This window comes from Nansenia antarctica, assembly GCF_963989245.1.
Source record: "Nansenia antarctica genome assembly, chromosome: 2".
Taxonomy (NCBI): Eukaryota; Metazoa; Chordata; class Actinopteri; order Argentiniformes; family Microstomatidae; genus Nansenia; species Nansenia antarctica.
The window spans coordinates 57,297,695-57,320,424 of NC_137675.1; the positions used below are offsets into that span (position 1 = coordinate 57,297,695).

Here is a 22,730-nt window from a genome sequence, read left to right on the forward strand (position 1 = left end):
CTGGCCATGGTTTAGTTAAACAGATAAGAGGGAGTTAGATAACACAAATCAAGTGTGCTGCTGTGCACGCATGGTGCAATCGAAGTAGATTAAACAATTTATCTAATTTACGTCAATGGAATGTGTGATGTCATATCCCTTGACTTTCTCCATGCTCATCCTATACTTCAAGTTAAAGCACTCTCTTGTTATCATGTGTTTCTTTATGAAGCTAATATGTGAGCTATTATTGTCAATAAGTGAATATGTGTTGACTTTAGAGTGAAAGATGGAGCGCTGGTTTAATGAACAGTTCCTGTCAGGTGGAGAAAAAGAGAAAGAGCCATGAGTTTGAATGAACCACTCATAGTTTAAATTCCTTTGTACATGCAATTGAATTTAAACTGCATATCTCCTCACGTTGTTCATGCAGCCTTCCGTCCTGCTAATCAGAGTTCTGTGAATGATTCTCATTATCGTCCTTCCTCCATGCTCATATCCGCCCTGAATGAGACTGATTCAGAAGGAGAACAGAAGGGCTTTTTACTGCACTACTCAGTGTACCTGAGATCATAGCACTGTCTTACAGTAAGCTCCCTCTAGTGTCTGATGTGTGAATAGGCTAAGGCTGAGCGGTACATATCTGGTTGTTATGTGTTGGATGAAGTAGTTTTGATGCAGTGAGTGAACTACTTTTTCAAAGTAGCTTTAGTTTGAGAATATATTTTTTTTTTTGTCAAGGGTAGTTTTAGTGTATTTCAAACTCTACCCTTGGAAAGTAATTGGTAATTTTGTTAAATACAACTGGAGTAGCTTCCCCAACATAACATAAAGGTGATATTGTGCATGCAGTGAACTCAACCCACCCCTCACACACACACACACACAATATTATTAACCCTATTTTTTAACTCGGTGCTCAGTGACAGCAGTAAGTTGGCTTAGTGTTGGCTCAGTGCCCATCTTCTGCCTCCTCCCGATGCTCTGTTTGTGTGTCTTTAGGTAAACATTAGCACAAGGGAACTTCTGGCACAAATCTCCCTGTCCTAAGTTTAGTGACAGTAGTTTAAGGGAAGTGTCTTCTTGTGACTTATTTTCTGTCACATATCCATTTTTAAAATGGTTTTCCAGTTTCTCCATTCTCTACTTCTCATTTCCATATCTTGATTTATCTTAGACTTCACACCATGTACAGTACTAGCTGTTACAGCCCCCAAGCAATGTTTATGGTTTACAGAATGTACTGTCGTCTACAGGAACTGTAAGCAGTGAACTTGAAAGTTGTACTCTCAGTTCCTCCCTCCAAATTAACTTACAAGTCGCTAACCACCTCTGCACTCCTGCCTCTGTTGCTAACCACTACTGCACTACCTCTGTTGCTAACCACCACAGCAACACACATGTGTGTCATTATGCTGATGCACTCTGCCAATATGACAGTGAAGGTCTTCATAGGTACCGTATATGTAGATGATTTTTTGACTTTCCAAAATCTTTCACTATCTACAATTGGTTAAGGCTTGACATTTTTTTTTGTGTGTGTTCTTTTTACATCCATTCCAACCGTAATCTCTCCCTTTCTCGTTTCACAGACTGACTGGCAGTCGTTCTGCTCCTCCTACCCCTCTTCTCAACGACTTTGCCACCTCAAACTGTCATCATGGAAGCCAAAGGAAAGTTTGATTTCAGTGCAACAGCGGAGGATGAGCTTAGCTTTCGAAAGGGAGACATCCTTAAGGTGAGTGTGTTGGGGTAAAACTCTCATTGTTTGCCATAGCAACACTATGAATGGACGTAGAACTGCTGTTTTGCTGCCTAAAAAGTACAGATTTGACCAATCATTCCTACTTAATACACACAGTTCTACTGTTGTATTACTCTGATGTATTGCCCCTCTGGCAGAAGTAGTACTACTAGAAGTAAACAGTGATTTGTTGTTGTTTTTGTGTATCTCCGTCCTCTAATTAGGTTTTAGGTTCCACAGATGACTGGTTTAAGGCAGAGTTACATGGGCAGGAGGGCTTTGTCCCCCAAAACTACGTTGAAAGACAGACCCCAAGGTGAAATGTAGTACTTTTTATCCACAAAAATGTTTTAAGTAAATGTGCCTCAAAGTGTGTGCATACAAACTGTGTGTGTTTGTTTGTATCTCTCTTGATGACGTGTTTGTATCTCTCCAGCTGGTTCCAGGAGACTGCTAGTCGTAGCGCTGCAGAGGAGGTCCTGATGACCAGGGAAGTGGGGGGCTTCCTGATCCGTGGTAGCCAGAGCTCCCCTGGAGAGTTCTCCATCTCTGTCAGGTGTGTGTGTGTGTGTGTGTGTGTGTGTGTGTGTGTGTGTGTGTGTGTGCGTGTGCGTGTGCGTGTGCCTGTACTTTTTGGATCTGATAAGGATCTGATAAGCCTCCCCAAGACAAACTTGATCAAAGTGTGTCCTGTATGCTGATACAGTTGATTGGATACACTCCCCAGCTGCTTGTGACAAAAGTTAGCTAGAATGTCTGACTCTGAAATTCATGGGTGCAAGGTAGCCATCTTAACTGGTGAAATAAATGATTGATTGATTGTAAATAATATATTACTCTGTGACTCCTTATGCTGAGCAACTCTCTTGTTCAGTCAACATCCTTTTAGTTAGCACCAGTGCTAATTGACTGCAGTCCAAAGAGCTAACATCACTTCAGTAGGCACCTCCAGTAACAGCAAACGCCAACAAACAGGTTTATTAATTCATAAAAATCCATATATGTATGCCGTTTCCCCTGGAAGAAAACAATTACACTGATTTTCTATAGTTTTGGAATGTGAGGCTGAATCAGAGGAATAATGATGTGCTCCTCTGATCTGTCATGCTCTAGTCAGGATATGGGGCTCCATGCTTACAGTAGGCTATATCTCCCTGAGGCTAGACTTGTCATTACAAATAAACCACAATCTCTACGATCACTACTGAATATAAGACAAGATAAGAGCAACTTTATATCTTTAATTAACAACAATGTAGTTAACTACATTGACCAGTAGGGGACAATCTAAGAACCGAAGAAATTGTTGATAGAATGTGAATCCATTGGACACATGGAATGTGGACAAAGCATTACTAATGTGTTTCACAATAATAATATTGTATTATTATTATTATTAGTAGTAGTAGTAGTAGTAGTAGTAGTAGTAATAATAATAATAATAATAATAATAATAATAAATAATAATAATAATAATAACAACAATATTCTCCTTTTGTTGTGACATGCTACACTGCTTTATCATAAACCCCTTTCTTCTTTTTTTTAACACATTCTTTACCCCTCAGACACGAGTTTGACGTGCAGCACTTCAAAGTGATGAAGGACAGCAAAGGCAACTACTTCCTGTGGGCCGATAAGTTCACTTCCCTCAACAAGCTGGTGGACTTCTACAAGATGTCCTCCATCTCGAAGCAACGAGAGATTTACCTGAGAGATGGTAGTCGGAACAACCAGAGTCCAGCTCAACCGGTATTTCAGCCCTGAGAAGCTGTGGTTCTAAATGCCCTCAAATCCAATGTCTCCATCTGATCTATAGTATATCAGCTGTGGCCACATCTTAACAAGGCTTCCTTTACCTCATGTACTACAGAAATCAGTGGGATTGGGGCGGCTGGTGGTGGCAGAAATTGCGTTACCATACCATTCCTCATTCCATTCCGTGCATTACAATAAACCCAACCCGCATTACTACCTCCACCAGCCTCGTGAATCATCAAACCTAATATCATATAGGCCTAGCTGTTTCTTTCTGTCTTACCTATAAGAGACGGCTACTTTACAATCCTTTCCTCTCCTACTTTTCCCAGTTTAAGAGGGGTAGCCTACCCGAGGAGAGACATGGAAACTCGTCCGCACCGCCAACGCAGCGCCGGTCTTCAGACCAGCCTCACAGTCAGATGGTACAGGAGCTAACTACCACTCATCCCGCCTACACAAAACAATAAATAAATAATAATAATTAAAAAAATAAAAAATAAAATAATAATAATAGATTTGATTTAAAAGCGCCTTTCTCAAACTCAAGGACACTGTACAGAAAAAAATACTAAAAAGGAAGAAGAGAAGCAGGACAATAAACATGATTATGCAATAATATTATAACCGGTTCAGGGCCTTGCTGGAAACACCAAGAAGGACTCTGTTGCAAAAAAGGGCATGAAAGCAAGCCATATCTGTTATTCAGTAGCTTCTGTGTACTGTACTTGAGTTGTGTAAAACAGCATCATTGCTGTCATGTGATTTCATTGGGTCTATTATGTTCTATTATGGTCCTAGCGGGATAGGCTGAGTAAAGATTAGAATCAGGCCTCCGGCTAAATGTTCTCTCCCCTCCCCCAGAGTAAGAGAGGGGGTCTGGAGGAGAGGGCTCACACTATTGGAACCCCAGGTAGAAGCAGCGCTCTCATCTCCCTCCCAGCCCCCCGACGCACTGAAACCCTGCCTCAACCACAGGTACTGTAGTATGCTACTCCCTACTGTTGAAATGTCCTCCTCAACGCTCTCTGAAATGACTACCTCTCGCCACTTGACCTCACTGCATTTGTGTTTGTGTTTGTGTGTGTGTGTGTGTGTGTGTGTGTGTGTGTGTGTGTGTGTGTGTCAGAGGGCAACCATACAGGTGAAAGCTCTTTACGACTTCACGGCGGAGGAGGGCGATGAACTGGGTTTCAGTGCTGGTGATATTATTGACATTTTGGATCGCTCGGATGCATCCTGGTGGAAAGGAAGGTTGCGGGGTAAAAGCGGTCTGTTCCCTGCCAACTATACCTTGCCTATGTGAGGATAGACCTACAGGAACATTATGTCACTCACTATTCAGACCTTTCACCAATCATATGGACTGTGAGCAGGAGCAGAAGTTTTTTGTTGTGTCACCTGATCTAAAAGGACAGTGGTGACCCCAAAAGGAAATTGATGCAAGTAAGATTGTACAATGATAATTGTGTAAAACATTTGTTGGTAGAGCACGGCGCTGACAAGGCTTAGGTTGTGGGGGTCGAATCCCGCTGGGACCACACAAACTGAAAAATGTATGCACTCACTGCAATGTAAGTCGCTTTGGATAAAAGCGTCCGCTAAATGGCATACATAGTATGTTGTGATGAAACTGCATGACTTTGGATTTCTTTAAGGGAACCTCCACACCCTGGCTATTAGGTCACCTCAGCTGGAGTCTCCAGGAGGATAGATGTACAGTATTTGCTGTAGTTATTTATGAGAACAACAACTATGCTGCCACTCAGTTAAGGTACTACATTTATGATGACATATTGTACATCTTTTTACATTTTGTAAAGCAATGTTTCTTTTCTATCTCCATAGCATAGAGGTCAACGTCACTGCATGGAAAGTAATATCTCTGTAGAGTTAACGTACAGTATATCGTAAAGTTTTACACACTTTTCATAACTCAGTTGCAATTTGTGTCAGTGTTTCAAAGCCAAAAACACAGAGCACATTATGGCCTACAGCATGACGTTACATAATGTGTTTGTGTTTGTCAGACCAGAGAATCTAAGCAAACTGTCAAAGCCACAGTGTGTGTCAGATGATTGAAGTTGTGATGGGTTGATGGCTGTCTTTTTGCTTATTTGATTTTTCTTTCATCAAGTTTGCCAGACATTTCATGTTTTTTAAGTGATAGGATAATAGATAAAAGTTGTCTTGACAGTATGCATTTGATTTCTTCCGTTTTTCATGCTTTATTATGAAATAAAACTTGAAAATACACAGCTGTTCAATTCTTATAACGTTACTTTCATCCACCACCATGTCATGTCTGCATTTTAAATACCAGTCTCAATATGATTAGAGAGATAGTGTGTGTGTGACTGTCTCAATATAGGCCTTCTCGGGAAATGTTACTGATTGGCAAATTCAAATAATTCATATTTATGAAATTCAATAATCCCAACCACCCACACACATGTTGAACTCCTCCCACTCCCTCCTCTCGGAAGAGGTCTCACGTCACTCGGGCACTTACCTTGTTCATACAGGTAAAGGTGTTTACAGAGCTGCCGGGGGGAAAGGACTCTTAACCGTGGGAAGGTTTAGGAGATAGCTGTTATGGCCGAGTCTCAGCTCATGTGCATGGACGATGAACACGTCAATGTCAAGATACCCGAAAGTAAACCCGAGTTCTACTACAGCGAGGAGCAGAGAGCGGCGCTCGAACAGCTGTTGAAGAACGGCGACGGCGCGTTCAAGATGCGCCTCAAAGAGGACAACGTCAGAGACTTTCTGTCCGCCCGCGAAGTGAAACGGATCCGAAACACCTTTCACGAGTACGACACGGACAGTGACTCCGAGACGGGTGAAAAGGACCAGGAGTCCAAAGCGGACTCGGGCGTCCAATCCACGTACTGGCCTAAGATGTCAGACACCCCGGTGCCACAGCTTGATATCGGCTGGCCGGGCAGCCATGGGTTCTATAAAGGGGTCACCCGTGTGTCCGTCCACACGCACCCGCCCAAAGAGAACGGCCCCTGTATCAAAGAGGTGGTGAGGAGACTCATTCAAGAATCGAACAAGGTAATCTCACCTGTAGGATATGACACATGAATGATACGTGCCTACTTAACCTATCCTAATCAGTCATGTTTGGTCCTAGAACATAATATTTCCACATTTTTTTATTTTCAGTTGATTAACAATGTACAGTAGCAATCACAACAGCCTACCGGTATACAATCACAAAAGTAGTTTATTGTAAATTATAATATTCGTTTAAAAACATTCTCGGCCGGGGGATGTGCTAGCTGAGTTTCTTGTTTTTTTCGGTCGACTGGGGGGGGGGGGGGGGCTAGCACTAATGGTGGTCTAATAATGGACTAATGGTGCCGATTGTAGTTGTGCTTCATCCTAAATTAAAATAATTCATCGTTCTGATTATTCTGATGATCAGTAGGCTGTTTTGGTGCCATCTCCAGACACTTGGTGCCCTCCGCACAGTGTGTGATGCTCGTGTGTGCTACATGAATGAATGAATGAATGAATGAATGAATGAATGAATGAATGAATGGTCTTTATTTTCATTGCTACAGTACAGGTACCAAACAACGAAATTTGGGAGGGGGGGCTCCCCTGGTGCAAGGAAAAAAAAACTAAAAACAAGAAGGGAAAAGAGCTGGTTTACATAAATAAAGGCTATGTACACTATCCACTATACTATACTATACAAATAAAACACTGTGCTGTACTCTGTGCTATGCTATACCTATTCTAACATTTCCTATCTCTGAACCTTATGTACCCGAGGGTTGTCATATTGCACATAGTGTTATTGCACATTCATTTAAAGTGTCGCAGTTTGCAGGTTTACATAGCGGCGGCCCTGAGGTTCAGTCATGACTTAAAAGATAACAGCTGATAGTGAAGTACGCTTTTTTTACGATCGCTACTTAAAGCCATTATTATCACATTTGTAATAACAAAGACCTGTGCAAATATATGAATTACCTTCTTCTCATCAAATTTATGGGGGAATTATTGCTCTGCATTGACCTACTTGGCCATGCTTTGTGTTTTACAGGAGTTACAGATACGGCGAGTTTATCCACTGTCGTGATGCCATAAAAGACCGGTGTCCCTAGGCAAACTTCAGTTATTGCTCCTCCTACTGTAGCAGTTTTGGCCTTGTTGAATGGGCTCATTGTCTTAGAGGCTTAGCAATGAGGAGAGTTTCTGAGATTCAGATATGATGATATGTTTTGAAGGATTGTTTTCTGTTAATTTTGGACACAATCTTCACACTAACTGCACTATGTGGTCCCTTTTGGGTCAATGAGGTAACTAAAGGCCTCCATGCTTAGCTTAAACACGAACTGAAAATCCCAAATATATACAAACATGTGTGTATGTATATATATATATAATAGTTATTGTCAAAATAATGTGCAATATAGTACAACTTGGACATGCCTTGTACCATATGTAATTCATTTCAATGTCATTGATTTGGTGCGCTCACTGAATAAGATAAAAGGAAAGAGAGAAATGAGGAAAAAGGTACCAGACGCTGTGGAAAGAATTTTCATAGTTCAACCTTGTGTGAATGTAATTGAGAGGCAGACATGTTTTAACAAGCTACTCCACTGTCACAGATTCACATCAGAACCTGTATTATGACAAAAGCTTGTTCAACCAAGTCGTTGAAAACCTCCCTCCAACTGCACCACCTCAGGGCTTACTACTGTAGCATACAGCCCAACTGGATCTTGTCTTCCCGCCGTCCTCTCAGCATACAAACTAAATCAGACACTGCCCTCCCCCTCAGTGATGACAGCTTGACCTGCCAGGTATGCTTCCGGAAGCGGAATAAAAAGCTTATTTGTCACTGGATTGGCACTATTGGGCACGGCCATAAAGCAAGGAGACGGGCGTGTCAGTCGGCACTGCGAATTTGACACAGACACTCTATTGTGTGGGAGTAACTAACCCTACGACTGGAGCTCTCACTGGTAGACTGTAGGGTTGGGCGGTACAAATGTTTTCATACCTTTATACCGGACTCCTGAATTATTTATGTGGTGACTGCTATACCATACGACATTTAACCTAAACAATAATTGAAACTTTACATCCCAATCACAGCTTGACAAACTAAACTAAATAGTTGTACAGCATAATATGATATCTTAATAAGAAGCATTTCACACTGCAATCGTAATAATATAACGTCTCATGTCCTGTGTCTTATTATCATAATATACAGTATCAGTGAAAAGTTTGGACACACTTTCCCATTCTGGGAAAGTGTGTCCAAACTTTTCACTGATACTGTATAATGTCATCTATAATTTGTCTATAAAATATTGACTATTCTAAATTATTAGACTATGTTCTGGGAGTGTTAATTCAGCTTGCTTCTTTTTTAGCTCTCTTTCAGGGCCAGCTGTGCAAGAAATTGCATTGCAATCTCCAAGGTAGGGTTGAGCGGTTTCCGATTTTTTATACCGTTAAACTGTACCCAAATTTAACTGTGGTTTATGGTTTTACCGTGGGATTCAAAATTGACGGAGCCGCCAATTTCAAATGATGAATTTGTGACAGCAGCTGGTGAAAGGTGGACCAAAGTACTGGTCCTGCACCGCGCTTGTCACTGCCAGATTGAGGTTGTGGCCAAAACAGTTGCATCCAAGTGCCGCGCGGAGAGCATCAACGATGTTGTCTGCCGTCTGTAGTCATTTTGACTGTAGTTTCCAGTCGGTGTAACAAAGTGGACGGTTAACGACATGTAGGGTGTCACATCAGTGAATAGCTGTTTGAACCTGACAGCAACACTTCATACAGACAGATGCCCCATCCGTGCAGCTGTTAATGGGTGTTTCAGTCTGAGGGGCGATTGTGGATTAATTCCCATTAGTGTTCCCATCTCTCGCTGTAATAGTTTTCTTGCAAATCTTGCAAATAACCTCTTCCAAATCTGCAAGCTCTCCTTTATTGTCCTGTTGGAACCCAAAATATAGGGACCAAGTCATTAGCACTAGGCATCTGTTTTTCTTAGATAGAAGAGGTCACGTGCGCCACCCTAAAAGTTACGCTTGTAATTATTTCTCCTACCACACTGGCAGTGGTGTTGTTACACATTGTGAATTGACAAACATTGCTTCTTTTGGCAGTTTGATATGGATATGGAACAGAAATGTTATGATTGTATTGAAAAGCATACCTGAATCAGAATCATAATTGCTTTTATTCTTAGGTTCAGGTTCTTCGACATTGGCATTGCAGCAGAATACAAAATCAACAATAATCGAATAAAGTAAAAAGTAAGGTAATTAATAAAAAAATTGAAAGTAGAATAAGGTTATAAAGTGATGGTAGTTGTACTACAGTTGTACTACAGTTGTACTACAGTTGTACTACAGTTGTACTACAGCGGGACCAGTCGTACTGCAGTAGAACAGTAGTGCAAAATGCTGTGGGCATACCGTGGGCATTACCGTATTCCGCCCAACCCTTGTAGACTCTCTGTTTTTGTGGGACCATTGTGTTTTGAACACTTTGGAACATGTGGAATGCTGCCTTTGTTCTCCTGTGATGGCTAGATATTTGGCCATAATTGGGAATAGAAGTAGCCATCAGGTTTTAGATTATCCAGAAATCTATATGTTCAAAATGCGATCTGTAGTGTTTATGGGAGTTTTTACCGACATGCAACAGTAGAATATGATAAGTATAATAGGGAGTCACTTGAATTAAATGTATGGGTAGGATTATATGTTTTTACACACTTAAAGTGTTTGTCTAAGGTTAAGGGTAAGTTATCTTGAACTACTTAAGAATATTGATGTGTACCCTACAACCATATGCAATCTCATGATATGTCATTCATATGACTCATGATATGTCATTTTAATTGTGTGAAATCTTTTGACCTGGTACACAAGGTATTATTCCTGTTTATGACGAGTCAGATTCTCCTCCTTGATGCTTGATTGACTTACAGGAAAGACAAACCCGTGACTGAAACCATGACAGAGTATGTAGGCCAATTAACTTATCAAGTTGTTTGAACAATAATGACACATCCCTTATTGAGGAGTTAGGAAATTACTCGAACTTAGTTCAGTAATAGAGGTATTCTCTCAACTTGGTTCAGTAATAGAGGTATTCTCTCAACGTAGTTCAGTAATAGAGGTATTCTCTACGATCTGGACTAACTTGTCCACACTCCTGTGTGTTATCACAGTCTTCATGAGAACTTGCCCCAAGCAATGCTCCATGGCTCACATTGTTCATATGCAAAGTCTGCCCTCCTCAAACTAGCTCTGTTTTTGCTTAAGCAGTAGTAGATTAGAGGATTTTAATCCTCTGGTTGTGAACATAATTTGTTTGTGAACATCAAACATTAGATTAAAATATCTAATTTCTAGGATTTATCAGCCTCCTCTCAATGTGGCTCATTGAACAGGTGAAATATAGTTTTGAGTTTATAGTTTTGAATAATTTTATAGCAATGAAATGAAACTACTTAAACTAGTTTTTCCAGGTGATTAGAGAGATTGCACCAAGGGGGGCTTGTGGAGATAGAAATCGGAGGATAGGCTCATTGAGTACACACATGTTTGGTACCATTCCTTAAACAAACATGTTTCATACCATTCCTCATTCCATTTCATGCATTACAATGAGCCCAATTTCTACTTCCACCAGCTTCCCCTGGCACACATCAAATGTTGGTATCACTCACCAGCAATTGTTACTCTAAATCTCCTCCCTGTACGTTTTTCAAATGAACTATCTGCTTGACAGGTGATGACGGTTTAGGTATGTCGCAACATAAAGTGAGCGCTCCCTTTACATAAGCCACAAGTACAACCCTTTTTATACATAGTCCTATTTCAGGGCACCAGTGTTAGAAAATTGGCTTGACAAGTGTAGGTGGTTAATCAGGTGTGTTCCGTCACATCATTTTTCCACGCATAAGAGAGCTGTCAGTCTAGTATTGATTTTAGGCTTTGCATTTGCCTTTGATGCTATTGGTGTCTGTCAAGGGCCAAAGAGGTGTCAATGAAAGTCAAGGAAGCCATTAGGAGGCTGAAATAACAGAAACAGAAACAGATCAGAAACAGAGCTAAACATTTTGACTTAAAAAAATCAATTATCCTAAAAAACGATGGTCACATTACAGTTTCCTAAAAAGCCTGCAGAGGTCTGGAAAACAGTCTTGTGGACCGATAAGACCAATATTATCATGTACCAGAGTGATTGCGAGTGGAAAGTTAGGAGAAAAAAGCATCTGCCGAGAATTACAGCATACCACCTGTGAAACACAGTGGATAGGAGGGGATGGTTTGGGCATGTGTAGCAGCCACAAGAACTGTCTAGCTTGTCTTGATGTTACTGCTGACGGCGGCAGCAGCAGAATCTGTTCTGAAGTGTACAGAAACATCATGTCTGCTTGAGCAAATGCCTCCAAATTCATTGGATGACGTTTCATAATACAGTGAGACAAAGACCCCAAATATACTGCCAGGACCAAAAAGCCAAAAAGGACCAAAAAGTTATTAACTGGCCTATTAAGTCTTCAAATTTCAATCCAATTCAACATGCATTTAATTTCCAGATCATAAAAAAAACACCTAAAAACAAACAACAACTGAAGATCATCACCAGAGAATATACCCAGTGTCTGGTGGGGTCAATATGTTACAGACTTAAGGCATTTGTTGCATGCAAAGGATTGTCAACCAAATAATAAACAGTACTTTATTTGGATATTATATGATTTTTTTTCCAATCCAGTATGTTTCAAAAATAAATCTAAATGGTGAACCCAATCTGAAACAAAAACAGTGAATTAAAGCTGAAGATCTCTACTTTGACCTCATAGTAATTGTTTAATTTCAAACCCAAACTGTTGAAGTATAGAGCTAAAAGAAGACAAAATGCTTCCTCTTCTGGACATACAGTACTTATGGAATGCACTGTATATCAATTATTGGGAAATGTGAATGCACTAGCTAGTTCATCGGACATAGCATGGTACATACCGTAAATCCAACATCAATCCAACATTCTGTTATCACCTTAATACAATAAATAATTTATAAAACTGATTGTCATGTAAGTGGATCTTACAAATAATTTAGTATTTTAAACTGACTCTAGCCTGTAAATCTGCCTATGGTCTTTACTTTCAGTGATATCCCAATGTTACTTTGGACCCTATAATTCTGTTTGCCATCCCTTTTGTGATCGACCTTGTTTTTTGCCACTTAGTTCAAGTTTTATTGTTACGTCACATTACACAAGTGTAAGAGAATAACATTCTTAGACTTTGTTTCCTTGACATTGCAGCACAAAGACAAATATGTCAATAAGGCAATATAATAAGTCAAGATAATAAAGTGACAATAGTTATAAGACATAAGTGAGACAATTGGACAAGTGACAAGTTGTGAGAGACAAATAAAACAGGACACAATGTAGCAGTACTAATGGTAAAAAATAAAATAGTACAAGTAGAAATGCCATGAGTATTGCCCTCATGGCAGTGGGTGTTAGAGGTAGTATTGAGTAAAGTGACTGTGTGCTTAAGGGTAGGTAGTCCGTATACATGGGATGTGCTGGGGATAGTAGTCATTTGTGACAGCAGCTGGTGAAGTCGGCTGCCGAAACAAATGTTCAGACTTTTATTCTGAAAAATTTAAATAAATGTCAACGTTGTTGAAAATCAATGACACACTCGCTAGTCAATTAACGCAGCTTGTTTTGTAAGCCTGCTAACAATGTAAAGTAGTGTTATAGTTAACTAAGTAGTAGTGGGGATTACTCACCGAATCCATTGCATTGCAATATTTTGGCTTGACTAGCGAGTGTGTCATTGATTTTCAACAACATTGAAATGTATTTACATTTTTCAGAATAAAAGTCTGAAAATGTTTCACCAGCTGCCGTCACATTTGTCTTCAGTAGGCTTGTTCATGAGCCTGATTGCCTGGGGGAAGTAGCTGTTGGTTAGCCTCTGAGTTTCGCCCCTGAGGCTCTTTTGGACGCCATCAGTTGGAACAGACTGTGGTTGCGCTGGCTGGGATGTTTGATGATCCTCCGGGCTTTGCTGGCACACCCTTGTGTCCTTGGACTCAGGCCATCACCCTTTTAACAGGGCATCTGGCCAGAGGGTTGGGTTTTTACTGTATGTGCTGGCTGAAATATTAAGATAAATGAACGGCATGCAAGTATGGTTCTCTGTGTGAACTTTTCTCATTGACGTTGGGATGTTTAGGTTGGTCATTCCCAGCTCCTCTACATCTAATATTTCCTCCCAATATTTGCAGGTAGTAGCAGTGGTGATGGACCTTGTCACGGACCTGCAGATCGTTCAGGACCTGTTGGATGCAGCATCAAGACGAGGAGTGGCTGTCTACACCGTGCTGGATGCGCAGGGACTACCTCACTTCCTGGACATGTGCAGTCGGCTACAGATCACCGCCTTGCATTTACGGGTGAGACAACCATAGCAAACACACAGGGAAGCCACAGGGAGTACGTCAACAGGAACTGGGAACGAGAAACACAGGAACAGAACCTGGTTCAAATCCCATATGGGACAGTGACCGTCAGTGATGTGAATCGTTGAGCATAAAACTTAACCTGGATAGCTTAAGTGCTGCATGTCAGTACTGAATGAGTGTGGCCTCATAGGCTCTGTTAAAGGGATAGTTCACTCAAATTCTCAAAATCACATATTTGGTTCCTCACCCTAAAAGGAGTCTATGGATAAGAACAGACTTCAATACACACTTTGGTTGTGACTAACAGATAATTGTTAGCATTGCATTTTTAAAACTCAATGCAAGTCAATGGGCCCTAAGTTAGCATGTTTGAAATGTCATGCTCAAATCATCTCAGTCATTGAATTCAAGTAATTGAGTCTCTTCTGAGAATTTGAGATTATTTGGTAATGACATTTCAATCATGCTTAGACGTGACTTGGTTTTGGTTAAACATGCTAACAATTAGCTGTTAGTTAACTCATTTCAGGGTAAGGAACCAGATAGGTGATAAAATGCAGGGTGTGGGCTACTAAAGTGCGCAAATAAAGAGTGTGTGCATAATTCGTCCAGTGTTTTGTTAAGATGCATGATTGCTTTGGGGATGAAATAGTTTTTTGCTCTATTGGTTTTTACCCTGGGGTATCTAAACCTATGGCCTGGGGGGAGGAGGTGGAATTCCAGGGGGAGTGGGGTGGGAAGATGTTCAGGTTGGAGGGTGGTGGGAAGAGTTTAGGGTGGAGGGGGGTGGGAGGAGTTCAGGGTGGAGGGGGGTGGGAAGAGTTCAGGGTGGAGGGGGGTGGGAGGTGTTCAGGGTGGAGGGGGGTGGGAAGAGTGGAGGGTGGTGGGAAGAGTTCAGGGTGGAGGGGGGTGGGAAGGGTTCAGGGTGGAGGGGGGTGGGAAGAGTGGAGGGTGGTGGGAAGAGTTCAGGGTGGAGGGGGGTGGGAAGAGTGGAGGGTGGTGGGAAGAGTTCAGGGTGGAGGGGGGTGGGAGGAGTTCAGGGTGGAGGGGGTGGGAAGAGTTCAGGGTGGAGGGGGGTGGGAGGAGTTCAGGGTGGAGGGGGGTGGGAAGGGTTCAGGGTGGAGGGTGGTGGGAAGAGTTTAGGGTGGAGGGGGGTGGGAGGAGTTTAGGGTGGAGGGGGGTGGGAGGAGTTCAGGGTGGAGGGGGGTGGGAAGAGTTCAGGGTGGAGGGGGGTGGGAAGAGTTCAGGGTGGAGGGGGGTGGGAAGAGTTTAGGGTGGAGGGTGGTGGGAAGAGTTCAGGGTGGAGGGGGGTGGGAAGGGTTCAGGGTGGAGGGTGGTGGGAAGAGTTTAGGGTGGAGGGGGGTGGGAGGTGTTCAGGGTGGAGGGGGGTGGGAAGAGTGGAGGGTGGTGGGAAGAGTTCAGGGTGGAGGGGGGTGGGAAGGGTTCAGGGTGGAGGGGGGTGGGAAGAGTTTAGGGTGGAGGGGGGTGGGAAGAGTTCAGGGTGGAGGGGGGTGGGAAGAGTTCAGGGTGGAGGGGGGTGGGAAGAGTTCAGGGTGGAGGGGGGTGGGAAGGGTTCAGGGTGGAGGGGGGTGGGAAGAGTTCAGGGTGGAGGGGGGTGGGAAGAGTTTAGGGTGGAGGGGGTGGGAGGAGTTCAGGGTGGAGGGTGGTGGGAAGAGTTCAGGGTGGAGGGGGGTGGGAAGAGTTCAGGGTGGAGGGGGGTGGGAGGAGTTCAGGGTGGAGGGGGGTGGGAGGAGTTTAGGGTGGAGGGGGGTGGGAGGAGTTCAGGGTGGAGGGGGGTGGGAGGAGTTCAGGGTGGAGGGGGGTGGGAGGAGTTCAGGGTGGAGGGGGGTGGGAAGAGTGTAATCTTGTCTGCCTTCTACAGGACTCTAGCCAAGTAGAGGGATGACATCAGCTGTGCTTTTTTTTTTTTGCATTTTCCAACATGACACAGCATGCTTGACTTCTATTTCAGTTGGTATTATCCTGGTATTTTACCTGGTAACAAAGAAACCAACTAATGTAGTATTAGTTAGTGATTATGTTATTACCATTTTACCATGTTATTTCTCAATGAATACTAGGTAAATAGCAGACTGTAAAATCAAGTGTTACCCGGATCCTTTCCAGCACAGAGCAGTGCATTCCTCTGACCTACTTTTTATCTTGATTCTGTAGTCTACTGTATGCAAAGGTTGTAGATCTAGCCTGCTTTAAATGGAATGCTTGAAAACCTAGTCAGCGTGGTGTCAGTTGATGCAGTTCTGAATGGCCCTTTCAGTGTTCCACTGTTCCAGGATCTGGTATTGTTACTTCCCAGGAACAATCCATTCCAGTGTAACTTAATCCTCTTCCACACCGGGGTTAACAGCATAGAGTAGCATCCCGATGACGTGTCTGTTTCTGTCTTTACGTGTCTGTATCTATTTTTTCTCTCTCTCTCTCTTCCTTATCTTGCTTGATAAATGAGATGTGCCGCGCCTGTGTGCTCAAGGGGTTTCCAGTCAACTTTTCCCTCATCGCTTTTGGATTTGCTTAAACTGAAAGTTTACTTTAGTCATGGGTGGCTAAACATCACAATTTACATTTCAGAAATCAGTCTGATATAGTCTGGTACATTATGTCTCATAGTCAGGCTCATGTGAGTCATGCTGAGCCATGTCAGGTGTTTGACCTGGGGGGATTTTTGTGACTCTCTCAGAACCTGCGAGTGAGGACGGTGAAGGGCTCGGGGCTGGCCTTGTCCATCGGCAGGCTGCCTGGCTCACTATGCTCCAAGTACATGCTGGTGGACGGAGAGAAAGTCATGTTTGGCTCGTACAGGTCTGTATTCCTCTTAGTCATGCACTATCACTTCTCCATACGCTCGCACAGACATTAACTCTAGGATCTACTCCTCCTTGACTGAGCCTTATGTCTCCCTCTCTTGACGTTTCCAGCTTCACCTGGAGCTCCTCTCGGATGGACAGGAACGTCATCACGGTCATGACGGGACAGGTAGTGGACTTCTTCGACAATGACTTTAGGGAACTGTATGCTGTGTCGGAGCAGGTGGACCTGTACAAGGAGTTTAACATCACCAAGCCGCCAATGCTTGCACCGGTGCAAAAAGAGCACCTCAAGCCCCTGCCAGTGTCCACCTCCCGCTTCCAGGTGTCTCTTGGAGACTCCAGACAGTCTGACCTGAAGGTGCCTGCACATAAATATCACAACCCTAAGTATTCACTTGTGGTGGGGAACAGCCTTAGCCGCACAGTGTCCTTACAGGACGTCTCTGCACGCAGAGACTCGCTGACTGGTGGCACGGACCTTGGGAAAGGCATCAATAAGTTCATCCACACCAATGGGATCAGTTGTCCGAAACTGGACAAGGTCATTCCAGAGCCCCCCAAATCTCCTGTGATTGTGGAGGAGGAGGAGGAGGAGGAGGAGGGCAAGGCAGGCTTGAAGAAGCAGCTCCAGGCCTTTGGTGGAAAGAAACAACGCAGCTCCTTCAGGCTCTTCCTGAAAGGCAGAGGAACCCCTCTGAGCACAGACACCATAGCGGAGGATGTCGCCACCCCTCCAACCCCCTCTCCCATCAACAAAGTCTCAGCGATAAATAGTGCTGTGACTGATGAGCTGGAGGACTCACCTGAGATCATGGAGAAACCATCATTACTGAAATCCAAGAACAAGAAGCCATCAAAACTCCCCCAAAGAAGTATGTCTCTAATGACCCTCAACACAGAAGACGGTATGTGTGAATATATCAGAGCTTAAGAAGGTTTAAGGTTATTAGTCCCATACATTGTTTTCTGTGGTTGTATGTTATTATGTTGCTTAATCATCTTTTTCTCTGTTCCTCCTCTAGGTGGGAAAGGACGTAAGAACCATCAGAAGAAGAACTGCATTCAATCCTGAGCTGTAAATAAGGAGGACAGTATCCGCTGGGAGATATGGAGCGAGAGCATTACATGCATTAACGTGATTGCCTTAAGTTATGACTGCAATTTCCTGAGCCTAGTGTCACATCGATGTATCTTTGCAACATTCTCTGGGAGAAGTTGGTGCAGTGTGTAGACATTTAGGGCCCTATTATGCACTTCTTAACTTGCCGTCTTAAGTCTTAATTAAGACGCACCGCCAGGTTAAGACCTACCGCCCTACCCTTATTATGCGCTTCATACGCGCTACTGCTATTATGCAGGTGTCGATAGGCGCCCACACATAAGACGTAATACTCCCGTGCATATATTACTCATTGTGGGAGTGTTCATATGTTAATGAAGTGCACTAGGCGCCCCTGCTATTATGCGATCTGACTTTGCGCCTAGCGCTAAGAAGTGGTTTGAAAAGTTCTTAAGTTTAGACTTCATGCACGTTTTGAAACACGAGCGCGCCTCCGCGGTTTGCGCATGCATGTGGGCACACATGAACACGCACGTGGCTCCACCGCAAGACGTCAATTACGGTCACAGTATAAATGCTTTATTTCAGAAGGGAGAGGCCAGCGCTGTACAGTATGTTGCCTCCGCATACTGTGCACATACAGTACGAGCATGCCGTGCGTAATATAATGACATCAACATCTGTCATTCCTGCAGTCTTCCAGCGACCCCTCTGTAATACTTCTCAACTCACAAGCGGAGGTATTGCCGTGTTTATTCAGAAAATAATGATTGCTGTGTTTATTCTGAATACTATATCACACAAGGTTGTTCCATGTTGCCAGGTGACTGTCTCCCTTCCGTCTCCCTGTCTGCAGTTGAACTTAAACCAGCTGACCTGTTCTTTCCTTTAACGAATTTGAGTATAAGGTTCCCTTGCACAGAAAACGAGTAAGCTCGAGATAAATGTTTATTAACAAATGATTTCGCGCCGTTCCAAAGATTGCGAACTGACGAGCCTTGACCTCATGCACGAGCTTGTTACTTTCTTCTGCAGAGAAGCGCGCTGACCTCCTTCTTAGGACTTCCATAATAGCATAGCGCTAATGACTCAACGCAGCCGGTTCTTAAAGGGAATGGCACCTGGCACGCTGATTGGGTTGATTGAGAAGACGCCCAAAACACACCCATGACTAATTTCTTTGCTTAGCGCCGGGTTTTAGGCGCCCACTACCGCACGCATAATAGCAAAGTGGCCTTGACCACGCCTCCACGTCTTAAGTTTAGATCTACCGCCTCGTCTTATTGCTTAAGACTTATGAAGTGCATAATAGGGCCCTTACTGTTCTTTAGGGTTTGATGGTAGAATCAACTACTGTGTGCTCAGTGCCATGGACTAATTATTAATCAAATGTTGTTTACCTGGACTGATTTGATGAAAGGTGTCACCTGCACGCCTATCTCAGTATTGATGTCCATGCCAATAGGTGACATTCACAACCTGTGTCAGAGAGAAGGCTGTATATTTCGGCTTATAGTACCAATACAGGCTTGATGACCCATCCTTCATTAGATGATGGACAGCTAATTTGACTGATATCTGTCTTCACAGCAAATTGGAAACAAAGTGTTTGTTGTGGCTGTTACGTTCATAAGAAATCAACTTATTGTGTTGTTTTGTAGCTCTGCCATTGAAAAGGCAACTGTTAAAACCTAAATGATAACGGTGGTGTGAGAAGATGAAGCGGACGTAAGAAGGTAGATCCTGAAAGTACCATCCCTTAGGTAAAAGTACCATCCCTTAGGTAAAAGTACCATCCCTTAGGTAAAAGTACCATCCCTTAGGTAAAAGTACCATCCCTTAGGTTATGGAGAAAGGAAAGTGATCAGCTCTGCTCTCACTCTGAAGTATCCCCTTACCAAGACACTTTGGTAATGGACTGTGTCCACCGGAGTGTACGGCTCTGTGTAGTCTGAATAATGTATGTGTGGACCTGACACACCAGGCAGTCCTGGTGGTAACAGGTAAGAATACATTTTTTACACTATTGCTGTATGTATGCCATTTCTATGTTTTTTTAAAAATGGTATCAGTTTAGATAGATATAGTATGAACAGGGGCATCAAGATATAGGACGCATTTAGCATATTTTAAATAATTTTGTTGTCATACACTACTGTACAGCAGGCACGTGCCGTGAGCTTTTAGATTGGGTAAGCATAAGATATAGAAATACACATAATTACACATACACGCTATCAGTGAACGCAGTTTCAAGGAAATGCAATTTTGATGCCCTAGAACCCGCTAATAAACTGTAGTGTCACTTTGTGATCAGATTACCAAAAACAAAAAAAACATTTGCCAGTTTCGACTATAGGCTATCAGGGGTGCTCATTGTTCAATCTTTTTTGAACCAAGATCTTTTCAAGTAGCCAGCCTGCTGAAATCTACAAGTCCAGTTTCAACATCGCAAACGCACACACGCACAACACAGACACACACCGTTTCCATCCTCCATAGTAAACTCACAACATACTTTCTTTTCACACTTTGTCACACAGGCACTTGACATCACATCACAAACCCTCCCTCTCAAAGTACTCAAACCATATAAACAAGCACAGATCGCCACCAGCCTCGCGAATCATATAAATCATATAAACCGCTCATACCAGGCTTGCTGTAGCCCCTAGTGACTCTCCCTTTCTGGGTGTGAAGATCGGTGAGCGGTGGCTTCTGGCGGCATTTAGCCAGTAGTTCTGTTTTTCCAGTTCAGTTCAGTCTACGAAATCCCTTTAGGTCGCTGACAGTAATGTCCATATTCACAAAATCAAGCAAGTTATCCTTATTGATTATTATTATTTAGATCGTTTGAGCTAGCTAGCATAAGCTATTCTGCCGGGCGAGAGGTGAAATGTTAAGTGAACTTGAAAGTGATAAGAGCCAATCAATAGCTCTTATCGGAATTAAAGAACTACTGATTGGCTGTAAGCATGCTTACCCTGGTCACATTAAACAGCGGCTGAGGCATCGGAAAAAATAAAAAATACATTTTCACGCATTCGAATGTACGCGAGGGAAAGCAGAGAGAGAAGTGCTTATAATGTAACGCAATGCAAGCAGAGTAGGAAGTGCTTACTCCTGCAGGTGGCGCTAAAAATGCAACGTCAAAATGAATGACTCCTGCTGCCCTGGGACCTAAAATACGACTCTTTTAATGAAAACAAACAAACGGTTACATGCACTTTTATTTAAATATTTTCACTGTCCTTTTTTATTTTTTCGTTGGGTAAGCACTGCTTACTCTGCTTATATGGACGGCACGTCCTTGCTGTACAGACTTTGACAATGGAAATGAAGATTGTTCATAGAAATTATGGTTTGAGGTCCTGTATAGAGAAATGGCAACCATGTACTGTGTGAGACTGCATGCCTGTAATTTCCCTACAAGACGATATGCAATAAAACAATGGAAGAAAACACTGTCAATGTATCTAATACCTTCCATAACCTAGTTGTGTCTAAAGTTAACCTAGTCCTAGTTCTGTCTAAATTTATACAGAAATGTTCCACATTTAAAAAGGGGTAAGGATACTTGCGATACGTGCAAACATTTCCTACCACATTATCTAATCTACTGATTTGGCAGGATGTCCAAGATCTCCATTCAATGACAATATTTCAGGCTGCTAGTTGATTGGTTTTCAGTTTGCTTTTGATGGGTGAGTCTGTGTTCATTCCTACCCTTGTTTGAAGAGAAAGTTACAGATATGAGAACAGACATGCTTTATAATGTTTTGGGAAGTGTGTCCCTCTTTTCCTTTTAAAATATATACCATGTAGACTGACTGTGGCTCAAACAGTGTAATTCTGGAGAGGTTTTCGGGAGATCAGTGTGGATTGTATATGTATGTACATTGTGAAATAAACATGCAATGTAAATGACACAGTACTTCTAAGATAATGTCGTCATATGGCGGGAATGTTAGTTTTTGTGTGTAATTCTGATCAACTCAACTGTTTTATATCTCAATCAGAGAATCAGAATTGCTTTTATTACATCCCAATGTACACGAGTCAAATTATCTGGTTTAGGTTCTTCAATATTGGCATTGCAGCAAGATACAAAACCACAATACTAGAGTAAAGTAGAATAAGTAAAGTAAGTAATAATAAAGTAATTTTTAAAAACTAATAAAGTGATCGTAGTTGTACTACAGCAGAACCAGTTGTACTACAGTGAAATCAATAGTGCAAAGTTCTGTGTGAAGTACTATATGATGAAGGGTCCCTAACATAGGGTTAACAATAACCTCAGAGTAGAACCACACACACAGGAACTGGTGTGCACAGGAAGTGCATGTGATGCCACATGCCACAGGTGCAATCCTCATCTCACAGTAGAAATAAAACAGCCCTTATCAGCACCATAACTGCTGTGCACATGATTCAATATACCATCACATGATTCAATATCCATGTAAAGGTTCTTTGGAAAACACAGAGGTGTGTGCTCTCGGTTGCCCAAAAAATTATTACCCACCTCATGTGATCGAAGACATGAATGTCCTTGATGATCAGTACTACTCCTTGATTAGAAGTTAAGACAGCTGCCACATGTCAGTGACATATGATATTATGGCCCCATCTGCTGGAGATTTTGAGAGGGCCGTTGGTTACCTTTCTTTTTTAGTGCTCAGTATTTTTTGCCTGCATCATCTATGTAGGTGACATCATCTTTGTTGAGAGACAGCACACATATGATTAAACATAATTTACATACAAAACTATTGTGAATTTTTCTTTTCAAAACTATTGTGAATTTTTCTTTTCAAAACTATTGTGCAAGGACAAATATTCCAGCATTTTCTACTCAAATATTGCATTAT

General features: G+C 42.5%; 2 protein-coding genes across 2 annotated transcripts; both read left to right on the forward strand.

Annotated features, from left to right (window-relative positions):
- Positions 1 to 1,639: 1,639 nt before the first annotated feature.
- Positions 1,640 to 4,787, forward strand: grap2a (GRB2 related adaptor protein 2a; the record flags this gene model as incomplete). Its single annotated transcript, XM_080524888.1, has 7 exons — positions 1,640 to 1,717; positions 1,948 to 2,039; positions 2,160 to 2,279; positions 3,292 to 3,475; positions 3,814 to 3,906; positions 4,346 to 4,459; positions 4,611 to 4,787. The coding sequence occupies 7 exons, from the start codon at positions 1,640 to 1,642 to the stop codon at positions 4,785 to 4,787; spliced, it is 858 nt and encodes a 285-aa protein (XP_080381014.1).
- Positions 4,788 to 6,076: 1,289 nt separating this feature from the next.
- On the forward strand, positions 6,077 to 17,871 carry fam83fa (family with sequence similarity 83 member Fa; the record flags this gene model as incomplete). Its single annotated transcript, XM_080523150.1, has 5 exons — positions 6,077 to 6,541; positions 13,795 to 13,962; positions 16,670 to 16,791; positions 16,908 to 17,704; positions 17,822 to 17,871. The coding sequence occupies 5 exons, from the start codon at positions 6,077 to 6,079 to the stop codon at positions 17,869 to 17,871; spliced, it is 1,602 nt and encodes a 533-aa protein (XP_080379276.1).
- Between the last annotated feature and the right edge of the window lie 4,859 nt (positions 17,872 to 22,730).